Source organism: Pogona vitticeps, chromosome 3 (assembly GCF_051106095.1).
Source record: "Pogona vitticeps strain Pit_001003342236 chromosome 3, PviZW2.1, whole genome shotgun sequence".
Classification (NCBI taxonomy): domain Eukaryota; kingdom Metazoa; phylum Chordata; class Lepidosauria; order Squamata; family Agamidae; genus Pogona; species Pogona vitticeps.
The window spans coordinates 15,830,526-15,847,765 of record NC_135785.1 but is presented as its reverse complement, the minus strand read 5'-3'; the positions used below and the strand labels follow the sequence as shown (position 1 = coordinate 15,847,765).

The following is a 17,240-nucleotide window of genomic DNA, read 5'->3' as shown; positions in this document are numbered from 1 at the left end:
TGGGCACCAATATGCTAAAATAAAACCTTGTCTTGTTTAACCGGGTTCAGTGTTAAAATCAGTGGTAGAGGTTTGATCTTTATTAATGCATAAGAACATGATTCTGATGCCTTTAGAACAATGTAGGCAGAAGGTACACCAGGGTTTACTGGCAGAGCACCGGATGATTTACAGTAGATTGGCAAATGTTTCTCACCCCCACCAGTGGCAATAACAAAAGATTAGGCTTTTTTTTCCTAATTTAGGTAGTTATGATTTTTAGTTTATTGTAACTGAGATGTATATCTGTATTTAAAAAATATTCCATGGTGTGGCTCTTGCGGTGTAATAAATAGATAACTAAATCCCTGAGGCCGCATCTCACATCTAGTTTATCCCTTATCTTCTGCTAGGCTGCGCTGGGTGGATTCTAGTGTTAACAGCATAGCAAAGTAGAACTTCTAAGCCTGAAATCTGTAAGACTGCAGTTACTTGAGAACATGATTGTAGTTTGATAGTCCAGGGAAACAATTATTTTGTCTGATATTAAGCTGAATTTATCTTTTATTATGAGACTATCTTTGATCTAATGCAGGGGTGTGCACCTTCTGTTCTTCCATGTGTTGTAAATAGTTTTCCTTTTCTGTTGAGTATGCTGGTTAGGGATGAGGATGAAGTGTATTCCATCAGGTTAGAGCAGTGGTTCCCAACCTTGGGTTCCCAGAAGTCCTGGCCAGCATAGCTAGTGGTGAACATAGAGATGTCTGTTCCATGGGGCTGGTGAAGATCAAAATTGATGGTACTGGTCATATTGGTTCTAATACTGGTCATACTGCACTCTGAAGTACATTGAGCCATACAAATGTTGGTACCTGAGCTAGCTGAGAAGATGACTGATTTTTTTTTTTACTTTTAATTAAATTGATTGATTAGTCTTAGTGTTCCGTTTCTCTCGTCTCAAAATATTTTAAAAAGTTGTAAAGGGGATGTGGCAGGACCTCTGCAGCTGTTATCCTTGATAAAGAATGGGAATAAGCAGTGGTGCTGAGTGCTTGTCCTCCAGGCTATTGATTTAGTCATTTAAATTCCCTACGGCATCCATTAGCAAGCTACTAGCAGCTGAAGAGAACATATCTGGATTGTGAGTGTTCAAAGCTTAATTCAGTCACCTATAAATATGAGAACAAACTTTAAAAAATAAAGAACCTGTCACTTAACAGTGACAAGGACTAAGATGTTCAAGCCCAAGTTTTATTGTTTAAATAATGCCACTAATTTTCTTTCAACAGATAAATCAAGCTAAACCAGAATGTGGGCGCCAGAGTTTGGCAGAACTCCTCATCCGCCCTGTTCAGAGGCTGCCTAGTGTTGCCCTTCTTCTAAATGGTAGGTATGTAGGTGTGTTTATTGAGTTGATTTAAAAAAATTCACTAACTTCTGTAGATAAAATTATTTGAGATCTTACTCAAGCTGCTTCCATTGGGGAGAGCCAAACAAATTACAAGAAATTTTATGCCATTTGGAAAAGATTCTTATAAGGGTGGAGAGTATTTCAGTATTGTGACCTACATCAAATTGCTATTTATTTATTTTATTTTATTTTATTTTTATTTTATTTATATCCCGCCTATCTGGTCAGGTCAGGACCACTCTAGGCGGCTAGACTGCTAAAATAAAGGCAATGGCTAAAACCCCGCTGTTTACTGTAGTAAATGGCAACTACAGTAGGCCAGTTGACTCTGTGGGGATTTGGTGAATCAGCGCCTCCATAAGTTCCATTAGTTCTGCCGACTTACTGTAATTGTGACTTAGTAGGCTTACTAACAGGATTTTAGCCATTGATTCAATTACTGAATAGTGAATTGACACTTATGTGACCTCCACTGGTTCAGTGAGTCTAGTCTAGTTGTAAATCACAATTGGTTCTAGACCCGTTCTTGTTTTAAGTTCCCAGAGGGTAGGCAACATTTTTATGGTGGTATACTTTTGACCTAAAACCCCCCAGTGTAAAAGAAGAAGCAAAATGGAATGTCACTTTGGACAGTTTTTAAAAAGTATCGTGCAACTTTTAAAATTCATTGTTAGTATATTTGAAGTATAGTCTTTTACATGCAATTATAGCTATAATTTCTCCATCAAGCTGGATTAATGCATTTGATTTGTATGCCGCCCATCTGGCTACCAAAGCCACTCTGGGTGGTTTACAAAACAACAACAACAACAAAACAGACAATCAACAACAATAACTTAAAAAATAAAAATACACATCAAAATAATATAAAAGGATAAATATATACTAAACATTAGAAACTATAAACTTTAAAATAAAACACAAAAACAAAAACGATAACATTTAATAAAATTACATGAGCTAATAACATGGGGAATGAACATATTTTTGTTACGCTATCGACAGTACTCAATACTTATTTCCTACAGTGAATACATTTTCCCCTTATAGAACACAGTTTCCTCAGAAAGGCATGCTTCAGCAACCGGGCTTGCAGATTAGGTTATATTTATCCTCCAATGAACAGTCACAGAACAAAGCTTACTGGAATGAAACACAGGAAGCTAACGAAAGCACATGCTGTAGTAAGCAGGCATCTTGCCTTACCTGAGAGAGTCCCTCTCCTAAAAATATGCTACATGTGCTCTCTAATTTGTCCTACTGGGAACTCTTTTTAATGTATCTGGAGGCTCACAAGAATGGCATGCAACAATACAGCCATCTGCATCATCCAATCCTCCGAGGCATGCTCCTTCATCCTATGGAGGTTATATTGAGTGTTTAATGTCTAATGCCATTATAGCATTTATATAGTGATCCAAGCTGATGGTTAGGAGAAGACACAACTGGCTACAGGGAAAAAAGATGTGAACTTGCTCTTGTCTCTACTTAGGTTCTCTACTTAGGTTCCTCCTGTGCTTGTATAATAGACTAGTCCCTACTATACATCCTCTAGCCATCTTAATTTTGGTCCCTCAGAACAGGCTTAGAAACATGTCTGAAAGTTGTAGACCTTTCGCAAAACTTTAAATGTCGTTTATCAGGTTTCTTTGTGGACATTATGTAAATTACAATGATTCATCCGTAAAACTAGTCTATACTTCCAGATCTTTTCTTGGCCATGAAACTAATTTTTTTAAAAAATATATTTTTAAGAATATATTTTTTAAATTTAAGAATAAACAGAAAGTACAGTGGTGCCTCACTTAGCGATCGCTCCGTTGAGCAACGAAATCGCTTAGCGACGGGGTTAAAGTGATCGCAAAAACAATAGCTTAGCGATGGTCCCTATGGGGAAAATCACTTTGCGATGATCGCAGGGAAGCGATCACCGCAAAGCCCCCATTTTCGGCCAGCTGATTGGTGGTTTCAAAATGGCCGCCGGAAAACAAAATGGCCACCCGGTGTGTTGCCTCGCTTCAGAGGCACCGAAAATGGCTGCCCCTATGGAGGATTTTCATTTAAGGTTAGTTTTGAAGCCCATAGGAACGCATTAATGGCATTTTAATGCGTTTCTATGGGCTTTTTAAATTCGTTTAGCGATGAAATTGCTTAGCAACGTTTTTTCCTGCATGGATTAACATTGCTAAACAAGGCACCACTGTACCAGAAGAACTATAGTACAGGTCAATTGTTAAATTCATATACAAACCATTCCTATCTCCAGGTAATCATTGACTCATAGGCATCCTTCAGTCTAGAGAGACTATGGTGGTGTGCTCTGTATGGAGGACTTGGAACAGCATCTAGTGCTTCAACACTGTATGCGAAGCTGGAGTGTCCTCTCCAGGGCACGAAGCCTGGGTAGAATAATATGGAGGATAGGATTTTACCTAAGCAGCAAATCCCCCCTCTCCATGTTGCTGAAATAGTCCAATGGAGAGGCAAGAGCCAATACAACTGGTTCCAGCGACATCGTAGGAGTTGCCAGAACGACACGAACTGCCTCCAGGACTCTGGCTCCGGATTTTGCTTCAAGGTTAACTCCTGAAGCCTTTTCCATCAGTGGATATGGGCACAAGGCAGTGGAGCTTTGAAATCAGAGTTTTCCTTCTCCTAGATGGGATGCCTCCCAAGGCTGATGAGTCCCACCTACCTGGCAATTAGTGACTAAGGAAATCAAAGCAAAAAAGTACCCACTCAAACAAGTCCTGTCATGAGTTACAGATAACTGAGATAGTAATAATTTGATTAAACAATTGTTCTCTGATTTACAACCAGAGTTATCAAACAGAGCTCTCAAGTGATATAAATTACAGTTTCCAAAATTTGAGTCCACTTGTCCGTATTGTAAAATAACGGATGGCTGGACTGTGTAGGAGAGTTATTGGGAAAAGGGAACCATGAAAACTAGGGATGTACAATTTTTTTTGAAAAGGTAAGTGATTTTAGTGGGTATCAGTTGTTGTAGCCCTCATTTTAAAAACCACATGCCATGCTTAGAGCACAGATTTCTTTAAAATCTGCAGCCTCTTCAGAAGTTCTCTAAAAATACAGGCTCTTCAACAAAGATATACCAAACACATTGGCATTATGAAAAGTAATACTCTGAGTATTTTCCTATTGTAGACATTAAAAAGCACACAGCGGAAGACAATCCTGACAAAACAACTTTAGAGAGAGCCATTGAATCTCTGAAGGAAGTGATGACGTAAGTCAATGCAATCTAGAGAAGAATGTTTTCCAGTTTTGAAAGTGTTAGTTTGGAAATAATGTGTGTGGCCTATTGACTATGCATGTACTTTTCTTACAGTCTGTCACATGGTATATTTCTCACTTGTGTTTGTGAAAGCAAAATTTAGAAAGCTATGGCAGGACTGCTATGGTGAGGAAGTAATTAGATGTTGAGTTATACTTCTGTGTCCAAGAAAAGAAATGAAATTACATGTATTGGTGGAAATCCTGTTGAACAGTTCTGGTAGTGAAAAGTGTTGTAGGGTCGAAGTGCTGTTCAGAAAGTGATTCCAGATGTGTGCTGTGCAATGGTCATGGGGAGAACTGTACAATTGTTTTTGTAATCCAATTGCATATGTAATGTCCAGTGTATATCCTCAGTCCAAAAGATCTCCTGTATGGAGAATTAGTGCAGGGAAATTGCCCCAGAGGGATACCATAGCTGCAATACAAGGATATATGCAAGCAGCATCTGAAGGCCTTAGGAATGGACCTCAACATATGGGAAACCTTGACATCTGAGCGTTCAGCCTGGAGGCAGGTGGTGCAGCATGGCGTCTCCCAATTTGAAGGGACCCTTGTCCAGCAGGCCGAGGCAAAGAGGCAGTCCCGAAACCAGCAGAATCGGGGAGCTGGACATGGGACAGATTTATTTGTCTTACGTGTTGAAGGGATTGTCACTCTCGAATTGGCCCTCTCAGCCACACTAGACACTGTTCCAAGTCCTCTATTCAGAGCATGTTACCATAGTCCAGTGATGGCAAACCTATGGCACACGTGCCACAGCTGGCACACGGAGCCCTTTCTGCCGGCATGCGAGCCATAGGTCACCATATCGCTACTCCCCCCGCCCCGCACAGCCAAACCTGAGAAGGTGTATGTCTGGGGGGGGGTAGTAAGGAGATGGTGCCTTCCCTTGAATCCTGCGAGCACCAGTGGATGGAAACAAAGGAATGCAAGAAAATAACTTGCCTTCTGCCTCCCTCTAATGATGTAGGACACCCCCTCCCTCCCTTAAAGCGACAAAGTCCCAGGTGGCACTGGAGAGGAAAAGGGGGCAGCGCTGGGTGCAGGCAGGAGGTGGAGGAGAACAACACCTCTGCAAGGGCTTAGTCTAGTGCATGCGTACAAGACCCTAGTGCTAGCAGCGGATCCAAAGTGGAGTCTTGAGGCACTTCCGTGTCGAGATTGCCCCTTCCACTGCCACTTCTGGTCCGCCGCCACCACTTCCAGGTCTGCAGTGGCGGTACACTGCCCCCTGTTTTTTGTGTTTTTTTCCCAGTTTGGGCACGCGAGCCCAAAAAGGTTCGCCACTCCTGCCATAGTCTCTTGAGGATGCCTACAAATGAATATCCTCTGTCTTTATGCTCACAGGTGAACTTTATGTTGTGCCAAAAGTAACAGTATTTCAGTCTCCGAATGGATTGATTACAATAAGTCCTGAACACTTGATTCACCTAGAAAACTTAACATTCCTCGCTTCTGGCAAGGAATATCTTTTTGATATTTCATTTTATAATGAAAGATGCTTTATTTAATAGACAGCTACTCATTACTGTTGAGAATCTTGTAAGGAAAGAAACCATTTGTCAGTGCTTTTTCTTCTGGTGCAAGAATTTCTCAAGGCTATGGGAGGTATTCTAAACTGCCTCTCATTGCTCAAGGCAAGAAAAGTTCATGTGAAAATGATGGGCTATGGAATGCCCCACAGGGACATTTTTCTTAAATACTTGGCATTGCAATATATATTTGAGTGGCATATTAACCTATAGCTAGAGTGGGGTGAATAGAAGATGGATTGGGATCTACTGGAAAAGGGATATGCAGTAGATAAATGTTTCTAGATTTGTTTATAAAAGCAGACGAAAGAAAAAAAAGCAGTGGCAACATGTCTGTTATCACTGCACTATGTTCTTTTGCAGCAGAGCAAATCAGCATTCTTCAAGGAACCATGCATCTTTGTCAAAAAACAGCCCTGACAATTACTTTGAGTTTAGATGAGAAGTGCTTAACTGATGAAAAAAGGAGTCATCTACTGGGATTTCCCCTTGTTTGGTTTCATTTTGTGAATGATAATGTGCAAGAAGGTATCCTGTAGACCAGGGGTCCCCAACCCCCGGTCCGTGACCTGGCAGCGGTCCATGGTCTAGGCAGGACCGGGCCACGGACACAGATCTCCTCCCCCCCGCGAGTGTGCTGTGTACATGTGTGTGAGCCCCCCTACGAGTGTGCCATGTGCATGCACGTGAACGCCCCATGAGTGCACCATGTGCATGAGCACCCCTCTGCGAGCGTGCCGAGTGCATGTGCTCCCGCTCTGCCCCCTGCAGTCCCACCACACACCCCTGTGGGTGCACCACACCCTCCCTGCGAGTGTGTCACCCCCCCAACCCAGTCCACGGTTGGGAAAAAGGGAACCACTGCTGTAGACCATCTTGACTACTGACATTAGTGTTGTCAATGTTCAGGTTGCACGTTGCTATGTAAAGCTTGGCATCCTTTGTTCTCTTGACAACATGAAATGATATTGTGGAGCAATACCGGGCCACTTCTTGGCTTTTTGAGTTGTGGATGCAAAGTACAATAGTGTATTCCACATTCATAAACTGGAGGTTGTTTTGAATAATTGAATCTGTATCTACCTATATATATGGCAGTGAAAAAGGATTAGAATAATCAGGAGTAGAAAGAGAGAGTTCATGTCATTTCTAGCCTTTTAAACAAATCCTTTGTGTCCCATTTCTTAATTCTCAGTACAGTATATACAGTACCTTTCACAAATCGAACCTGACTAGACTGATTTTAGGACTTTTAAAGATGAGTGTTAATTCCACAGCTGAACTGGATTGTGGATTAGAGATGCTATAGTGGTGTTTGTGCATTCTTCTATGATACTGCAAGACTGGAGTTTCTTGTACAAGTTGTTAATGGAAAATTATTAACGGAGCTCAGATGTGATATAGTGGTTTGAATGTCAGACTAGGACAGGGAGAGCTCGGTTTACATCCTTGCCAAACCGTGAGACTCACTGGGTATCTTATGGCCATCATTTATCTTTTAGTTTATCCTTTAGTTTAACTACTTCCCAAAGTTAATGAGGATACAGTGTGATGAGGCAGAGCCAAGCATGTGACCCTGAGCAACTTGGCAGAAGGGCAAAATAGAAATGTAATATGTAGTTCTTACAGTTGTTTTAGTTTAGGAGCGGTTGACTTACTGAAAGGAAACTTTTTCAGGAGATGTATGAACACAGAAATATACTCATGCTGTACAGCAGTTTTCTACATTGATGTTCACTTATCATGTGAATCAAATAATTGGCTGTTCTTTTCATCCCGTATCTGAACCTTAGCAAGTGAAGGCTTGTTCTGTTTTATTTTTCTCCAGGCACATTAATGAAGATAAAAGAAAAACAGAAGCTCAAAGGCAGATTTTTGATGTTGTTTATGAAGTAGATGGCTGTCCAGTAAGTAATGATGTAGCTGGGGCTGAGTATGTTTGGGATGTGATCTTTTTTTGAGATAAGGCTATCATAGTATGTGCACATTACCTCCAGCACCAGGGCAATACAGTGGTGCCTCACTTAGCGATGTTAATCCGTGCAGCAAAAATCGCTAAGCGATTTTAAAAAGCCCATAGAAACGCATTAAAACGTGTTTAATGCATTCCTATAGGCTTCAGAACTAACCTTAAGCGAAAATCCTCCATTGTGGCAGCCATTTTCGGTGCCTCTAAAGCGAGGCAAAACAGTGGGTGGCCGTTTTGTTTACCCGGTGGCCATTTTGGAACCACCAATCAGCTGTGCGAAAATGGGGGCTTTGCGATGATTGCTTCCCCGCAATCATCGCAAAGCGAATTTTCTCCATAGGGGCCATCGCAAAGCAATCGCTCTTGCGATGGCAAAAAGTCCATCGCATAGCGATTTCATCGCTATACGGAGCGATCGCTATGCGAGGCACCACTATAAGCCCCTTAATGTCAGTTGCTAGGGAATGTAAGCAAAAGGCAAATTTTTGGAAGTTCCTAGTTACGTGTAACATGTAATGAGTTACTTTGGGATAACAAAGATGTAACTAAGTTATGTTTCAAAAGTGATATATTCATAGCCAGAACTCTTATACTGGTGTTAAGTCCAACAGCATGCAAATCTTTGCTAATAAAGAAGTTGTTGCTTGTATTTCTTGTTGTATGCCTGTTGTATGACTGGTATGTGACAAGAAATAGAAGCTTTGACTTCTCAACTGATGGCAGTTCACCACTGGAATATATGCCATTGAACCTGTGCCAACATAAGTAAATAATAGGATTCTGGCACTTAGTTACAAACAAAAAAATAAAGAAGGCAAAAGGGTTCAAGACTGACTGCTATATTTTAATGTGAGCTTTCGTGGACAAGTGGGGAGGCCTTTCATATCGGTCCCACCACCTTCTCATCGGTCCCAGAACAGGTGCACTTGGTGGGAACACAGGAGAGGGCCTTCTCTTTTGCCGCTTCCAGACTCTAGAACTCGCTCCCACAGGAAACTAGGCTTGTCCTATTTTTGCTGTCCTTCCACAAGCAGGCAAGGACCTTTCTTTTTAGATAGATTCCTTAATGGATTGTTGTATTTTGTTGTTTTAAATGTGTTTTAGTATTGATTTTATTTGCCATTTTTAATATAATATTTGTTTACTTATTTTTCAATATTTGTATACTAGTGTTTTTTCTTTTAAATATTGTTCTTTTGATTATGTAAGCCGGATTTGGACCTTTTTAAGGAGAAAGCTGGGATAAAAATATTTTAAATAAATAAGTTCACTTCTTCAGACACCAAAAATTACAAAGTTGTTTACTTTGGAATAGTGATCACTGTTCTTTGGTTACTTCCAGTTGTTGTTGTTTAATTTGTTAAGTTGTGTCCGACTAGTTACTTTTAAATAACATTTTAAAGTATTTTGGCATAGGATCTTGAAGCTGAATGCAATTTAATCCTAAACCACAGGGGAAGTCTTGTTTCATGTAGTCTTTTGTATTTTTCTAAGTACAGTGATGCCTCGACTTGCGAACTTAATCCGTTTCAGAAGATGGTCGTAACTCGAAACGGTTGTAAGCCAAAGCACTATTTCGCATTGGAATGTACTGAAACACGATTAATCTCTTCCGGCCGTTTTTTGGTCGTATCTCAACGCGCTGACCACAAGTTGAAGCATTCGTTCCCATAGGAACTACAGTGGTGCCTTGATTTACGAACGTCCCTACTTGCGAACGTTTTGACTTACTAACACAGGGGTCAGGGAACTTTTTTACCTTTTACACCCCCTCCCCAATTTATTTACATTGACATTAACCCCCCCCCGGCTCTTGCCGTACACGGCTGACCCCTGCCCCTCCTGCACTCGCCCGGGACTTGTGGCCACCGTCCAGGCAGCCAGTCTAGAGCTACCAGCCCTGCGAGGCGGGCATCGCAGGGCTGGCAGGTCCACTGGCCATGAGCTCAGGGGAGGCGGGGTGGGAAGGGGGCCTCCTTGCCAGTGCACTGGGCAGGTGGGCGCAGGCAGGAAGGAGAGCCCTGGCCAGGGCTCCGCCGGGCAAAGAGTCCAGCTGGCCTGGTCCACTGTCCTTCCCCCCACTTTGGAGGTGAGGAGGGCACACAGGTGCCCTGTGCAGTTCCTCGCCAGGGCTCACTCTCCCCATGATGGAATGCTCACCTACACACAGCATTGTCAGAAATAAAATGCCTGGGGGTAAAATGCCTGCAGTGACCATCCCCATTACCCCCAGGATTTTCATTTTTACCCCATTTGGGGTAATTTACTCCTGTTCCCTGACCACTGTACTAACAGCTCCATTTGCAACATTTTGCTTCTACTTGCGAACAGAGCTTCTGTTTACAAACAGAAAAAAGGCAGGGAAAAAAGGCGGGCAATTCAGATTTCTAACTGTAGGTGGCGATGAGGCTGCTTTGTACTGTAGCTCTTTCACTTTTGGCAGTCTTAGAGTGTGTTGTTGTCATCATTGGCTTGGGAGAGCCTCCTGTTTCAGAGTGTGTGTGTGTTTCTCCAGGGAGGTAAGTGGCTGTTTTTTCCTTTTAAAAACCTGTTCTGGGTGGGTTTTGGCTGGGGCGGGTATGTTTCTGTGCTGTGTTGTTGGTGGCTTTGCTGTTTATTTTTGGAGGTTTTTTTCTTATTAAACCTCAGCAACGGAGGTGGCTTTTCTTTATGTTTTTGGAGGGTTTTTTTTCTTCTTAAACCTCAGCCACGGAGTGTTCTTTTTAATTTTTTGGTGATTTTTTTCTTCAGCTGGAATGGATTAATCAGTTTTCAGTGCATTCCTATGGAAAATGGTGTTTCAACTTACGAACATTTCGACTTATGAACACCATTACAATACGGATTAAGTTTGTAAGTCGAGGTACCACTGTAATGGAAAAGTGGTTAATCTGTCCACTACCTCTAGGGGGAGACTTTTTTTAAACCTAAGATGACTTGGGTTAAAAAAAGGGCAGGAAAGGAGGGAGGGAAGGAACAATGGGAAAAAGAGGAAAGAAAGAAAGTCATCACTGGGGCACACAAACCCCTCAGACAAGGGTTTGTGCTGTTAAGCACAAAAAGAGAGGATAAAGAGAGAGAAAAGACAATGGGGGGAGAGACTTTGGAGTCTAAAACACATTTTAAACCAACACCTTTTAAAACAAAAGAGAGATCACAGTACACAAACCCTAGGAGCCACAGAATTAAAAAAAACACATTCTAGCAGGGACTAAAAATGCTACAACTACACACTGCAAGACCCATCACAGCACAGAAACATACCCCCCCCCCCAGCCCAAACTCACGGGCAAAAACCCTGTACATACAGTACTCACCCAGAACAGGCAGTCTCTCTGTTTTAAAAAAGAAATCCAAAAAGCAAACATTTTAAAAAACAAAAATGCAAAAAAAAGTACAGTACAGTACCAGGCAGTCCGAAGTCTCTCTCTGAACCCACACTAACTGCTGGGGCGAAAGAGCTACAGAGAAGCAGCCTCTTTGCTGACCAACAGTTAACTGAAAGCAGTTCAATTTCCCTTCCTTCCCCACCTTTTTTTCCCTGTTTGTAATTCGAAGTGCCAGTCGCAAGTCGAAGCATAATTTTGCGGCCGGAGCTGGTCATAACTTGAATTGGTCATAAGTTGGGATGTTCGTAAGTCAAGGCACCACTGTATTTTCAAGATACAGTATCAAGATTGGATGCTAGAGGGAACAGGAATAATAAAAATAAGTTGGTTGTCACAAAGTAATGAGCAACACACAACAGTTCCCTTTAAAAATAATCTTCCAAGTCCTGGTAACAGGGTGATAGTCCAATAAAGTCCTGCATGTAGGCTTTCTATATGCAACTAATTGACTATTTGGAGAACGGGGCACTAAATTAGATAGATCTTTGCTCTGATTCAGAATGGCTATTTTTATATGTAGATGGCCACTCACTGGTAAGAGGAGGCAGAAAAACAAAATGTTGGTGGTAAGAGAATCTTCTCTCTCTCTCTCTCTCTCTCTCTCTCTTCCCTACTCCCACCCATAACCTAATGTATTTAGAGACAGGACGGTGTTGTTAGTAATTGAGAGATTTCCTTTTTGGAGCTTTAAAAACACTTGGAGCAGGCAGCATTTTCTTCATAGATTCATTTTATCCTGTGTATTTTGAACTTTTGGGACAGTGAATTAATTCATACAGAAATCCACAATGTTTGTTATCTGCCTTACAGTGCTGGGATAGAGTCTTTAATCCGCAGAATACACTAATTGTACAACAACTAACAAAGCAGGCACTATAAGACAGAAATCATTCAGGTTGAAAGATCACTCTGTTTCATCATTATTTTGTAGTGATGCAGCAACCTCTTGAATTACTGCTTTTTAAAATGTGTTTCTTTTCTCCACAGGCCAATCTCTTGTCATCTCACCGAAGTCTAATTCAGCGCCTGGAAACGGTTGCACTTGGTGATGACCTTTGTGACAGAGGGGAACAGGTCACTCTTTTCCTTTTTAACGACTGCCTGGAGGTAAGTCTATAGATATTCATTTGGCTGTGACATTCTAGAATGACTTCCAGCTCAGAGGAATAAATAGCAGCCCAAATACTTATACTCTGTGAAGGACAGCGAAGAACACTTTTTTTCTTGTCTTGACAGAAAGCATTCCACTACATGTGGCATTCATTCAGCTGGTAAGAACTACTGCACAAATTGTCACACGGAGGGAGCACTTTATTTCTACAAACATAATGCTTTGTCGTTCAGTACTGGGAGGGATTAGTTGGAAAAACAGAACAACTTTCTGCTACTGTGTCTTGTTATCGGCAGTAAAATCTTTGTGGTGAAGAGAAAGCAAGCTGGGAAGGTGCTGTCATTGAAGTAATGAGAAGGGGCCTTGCAGCAATGCCTTTTCATTCTGCATGAATTCTTGGGGAAATTGCATGTACTGTATATGTATTGAATGCATTGTTGACATAATCAAAGCTGTATGCTAAGAAGATAAAGATAAACCTGAATTTATGGGGCTGAATTTTACAGCTTGTATAAATTATGCAAACCGAACACATTTGCATCCTCATCCGGGGCAGTGAAGTCTTACTCCTGTGTACAGAAAGTATTATTCAGGTTTTCTTTGAAACAGAATTGTTTCAAGCCAGAGAGATTGAATCTGTCAAAATCCTAACAAGAATGTGCCAACAAATATGAAAAACAAAACATTGGCACACAGACTGAAAATGCTGAATATACATTCCAACTCCTGGGAAAGGAGAGGCCAAGGAGTGCAGTAACTACACAACCATTACTTTAATTTTCCATGCAAGCAAAGTGATGCACAGAGTGTTGCAACAACAGTTCTTCTTCGTGGTCTCTGTGAATGCACACTAATGGGTTAACTTGCGCCCGCACAAAGCAATCTCGGAATTTTCTAGAGCTCTGGCACATGGTGCCAGGACCTCCCCCACACTGCCTATAACTCCACCCCGGCACCGAGTGCCTCAGTTCCATTTCTGCCACTGCTGTAGCAGCAAATCGGAGCTTTTGTGCAGCATTTTCTTCCCTATAATATACTTGGACCTCCCGGTTTCTATGACCTTGGACTGTTGACCATCCCTTTTGGCTTGTGAGTTTGGCAAAAGAGCATACAACTGATTTGTTTCCCTGTTCGTCTTTTTTGGACTTGTTTATGGACTCGTTGGGCCCCTTAAAGCAGGGACTCCAGTGTTTACATTATATTTTGTGGGAGAAATCCCTTTGCCCCTCTCGAGAGTTGGCTATGGAGCCACCGCAGGCTACTCCGGGTGAGACTTAGTCAGCTGGAGCCTCTTCGCCCAAGCAGGCTAAAAAATCTGTGAAGGCATCGTCTTCGGGCTCAAAGTCAACGGGCTCGGCATTGGTATTGAAACAACCCTTGGCTTCGACAGCAAGGAAAAAGAGAAAATTGCCCCGGGAGCCCTCGGGCCCACGATCTGTTGCCTTGCCATTGCCACCGTCTCGGCCCCAACTGCGGAGAGACTCCTTCAGCCTGAGTGTGCCATCCAGTGATAAGGATACTGCGGGCTCCAGGCTGTTGACTGTGCCATCTCCGCGTCTGTCCCTCTCCCCGGACTGGACGGATGCCTCTGGTGAGGTACAGGCGGTGGCGCAAGTTAGCCCGGGCTCAATGTCAAGACAGGCGTCTCCATCTCCACTTGCCTCTCTAGCCGAGTTGCCTAGAAAGAAGAGGCAAAAGGCAAGCCATCTGGAATTGCTGCCCGAGCCCGAGAGCTATCACCATTGGCGATTCTGGCCGGAAGACTTCTCACCATGACGAGACCGCTCCAGATCTCGCTGGGAGGACTATCGGCATTTCTTTGAGCCTGAGGAGTTTGGGCTCGGTCATCGTTGGTACCCAGCGCCCTATGACTCTGACTTTTACAGGTTTTGTCAGTGGTCCAGTTATTATGGCTCCTATTCTCCTCTGCCGTCACCTCCTCGACATTGAAAACCTCCGAGCGTATACTACTATATGGAAGGTGAGCCTTCATGAGACCCTGGGTTGAGGGCTCATGGACCAACATCAGGGGAGCCCGCCCTTTCTACCCCGGCTGCTCGATATCGCTCGGTGCTGGCGCCTATACAACGCCCTCCTGCAGAACCAGTCCCAGCTACCCCTTCCCCTGGCATCAAGGAGGGTTTCTTACCTGACTGTCCTCCCCATTCAAATGTGCCTTCTCGGGAGCCCAGAGCACTCACTCCATCTCCCGGGCTGGAGGAAGCTTACACATCTGATTCAGATGCATCTGTGGAGCCTGAGAAAGACTCATCTCCAAATTTAAACATGCCAGACTCCGAGGTTGCGGAGAACCACCCACCTTCTCCCTCGGAGGATTATACATCCTATTCGCACCTGATACGCAGGATTGCTAAAGTTAACGATCTGGCAGTGGATCAGCCCATTGCGGAGGAGGTGGACAGTGTACGAGGACATTACAAAGGACCAGTCCCTTCCTCTTCGCATGGCTTTCACTTCCTCTCTTTTGAAACTTGCCAAAGAACCTTGGGACAAGCCTACCCCTTATCAGCTACCCAGAATGGTGGAAAACTTGTACAAGATGGTTCTGGAACAGAGTTTTTCTCCAAGCATCCTCTTCCCAATTTGTTTGTAGTGGATGCTACCCAGAATAGGGCTAGGAACCAGTCGACCACCATAGCTATCAACAAAGAAGGTCGAAAATTGAATATCCTTGGTAGGCGGATTTATTCCTTAGCATCTTTCGTACTCAGGTTGGCTGATTACTCGGCGGCGATGGGTGCTTACCACTGCCAACTCCACAGAGTTTGCTGCATCCAAACAAGTTACCTCAGTGATATCTCTTCGGCAACACGCTTGGTTGAGGTCAGCCGGCATATGCAATGATGCTTGTGCCAGGACTGAGGATCTGCCATTCATTGGTGGCTGCACCAACCATGGTTCTCCCACTGCTCCCAGACCTCTGCTTCCTACACAATGATACAATGTTTCACCGAGACTTATAATCTCTGCACCTCACAGCCTGGAGGCTGCTCCCACAGTACCTGATGTCCACGGGCATGCGTGATGCAGTTCCACAACCCTCACGTATCCTTGCAAATGGAAGGCTTTTTTGGCATTTTCCTCTGCACATGGTTGTCCTGTTCTGCCTACCTCACTGGATGCGGTGCTGCAGTTCCTCCTCTTCCTCTTTCGTCAGGGCCTCTCGCATTCCACTCTCAGGGTTTATGTAGCTGTGATAGGGGCCCACCATCCACCTTCCTCTGAGGCGGCGGGTTTTTTCAGACATCCAACGCTCAAGATTTTTTTGTGCGGATTGAAAAATCTGCGCCTCCCCTTCCAAACCTCCCACTCCTCAATGGTCCATCCAGCAACCTCATCCAGCAAGCTCATCCTCAATGGTCCATCCAGCAACCTCAACAAGCTCATGGGTCCACCTTTCGAGCCGTTTGTCACCGCATCAGATAAGACCCTGTCACTGAAAATTGCATTCCTTCTAGCTGTTACCTCTGCAAGGCGGTCTAATGAATTTGCTGCCCTTCGAGTCGATCCACCCTTCCTCCAGTTTCACCAGATAAGGTGACTCTGTTCCCAGATCTATCTTTCCTCCCAAAGGTGGCCTCAGGTTTTCACCTAAACCAGCCAGTAGTCCTGCTGACCTTTTTTTCTGTCCCCTACATCTAATCTGGAACAGGCCATTCACTCTCTGGGTGTTAAGAGAGCCCTTGAAATACTGTGTCTCTCGCTCTGCCGCCTTCTGCTCATCCCAGCGGTTGTTTCTCTCCTTCCACGGACAGTCAAGGGGTTCGCCGGTTTCTTCACAGACAGTTTCTCGTTGGATAGTTTCTGCAATCCGCCTGGCTTATGAGCTGGCCAAGACTCCTTTGCCATGAACCGTAAGGGCCCATTCCATTAGAGCTGTGGCTTCCTCCACGGCCTTCCTCAGAGGAGTGGACTTGACAGACATCTGTAAAGCAGCCACATGGGCCACGCCATCCACGTTTGCAGCTCATTACCGTCTGGGCCAAAGCTGAAGCTGCTGTTGGCCGCGCTGTCCTAGCATCTGTCCTTTTGTGATGTCCCGCCACCTGGTAAGTCAGCTTGCTAATCACCCATTAGTGCAGGGAAATCACCCCAGAGGGAGACCACAGCTGTGATACAAGGATATCTGCAAGCGGGATTTGAAGGCCTTAGGAATGGACCTCAACAGATGGGAAACCCTGACATCTCAACGTTCAGCCTGGAAGCAGGCGGTGCATCACGACCTCTCCCATTTTGAAGAAACTCTTGTCCAGCAGGCCAAGGCAGAGAGTCAGTTCTGAAAGCAGCAAAACCAGGGAGCTGGACGGGGGACAGATTGTATTTGTCTTCAGTGTGGAAGGGATTATCACTCTCGAATTGGCCTTCTCAGCCACACTAGACGCTGTTCCAAGTCCTCCATACAGAGCACGTTACCATAGTCTCTCAAGACTAAAGGATGCCTAACCAAAAAAAGTGTGCATTCACAGAGACCACAAAAAAGAAAAAGAGGTTACTTACCTGTAACTCTGGTTCTTTGAGTGGTCATCTA

The 17,240-nt window shown here is 43.7% G+C and overlaps 1 protein-coding gene across 16 annotated transcripts in view; it reads left to right on the top strand.

Annotated features, from left to right (window-relative positions):
* ECT2 (epithelial cell transforming 2) overlaps window positions 1-17,240 on the top strand; it is a 58,386-nt gene that overhangs the window by 23,417 nt on the left and 17,729 nt on the right. For all 16 annotated transcript variants that reach the window (XM_072996203.2, XM_072996210.2, XM_072996206.2 and 13 more), the window contains 4 exons: window positions 1,269-1,365; window positions 4,559-4,640; window positions 8,051-8,129; window positions 12,568-12,687. In XM_072996203.2, coding sequence (XP_072852304.2) covers window positions 1,269-1,365; window positions 4,559-4,640; window positions 8,051-8,129; window positions 12,568-12,687 — 378 coding nt within the window. The remainder of the gene's footprint in view (window positions 1-1,268; window positions 1,366-4,558; window positions 4,641-8,050; window positions 8,130-12,567; window positions 12,688-17,240) is intronic.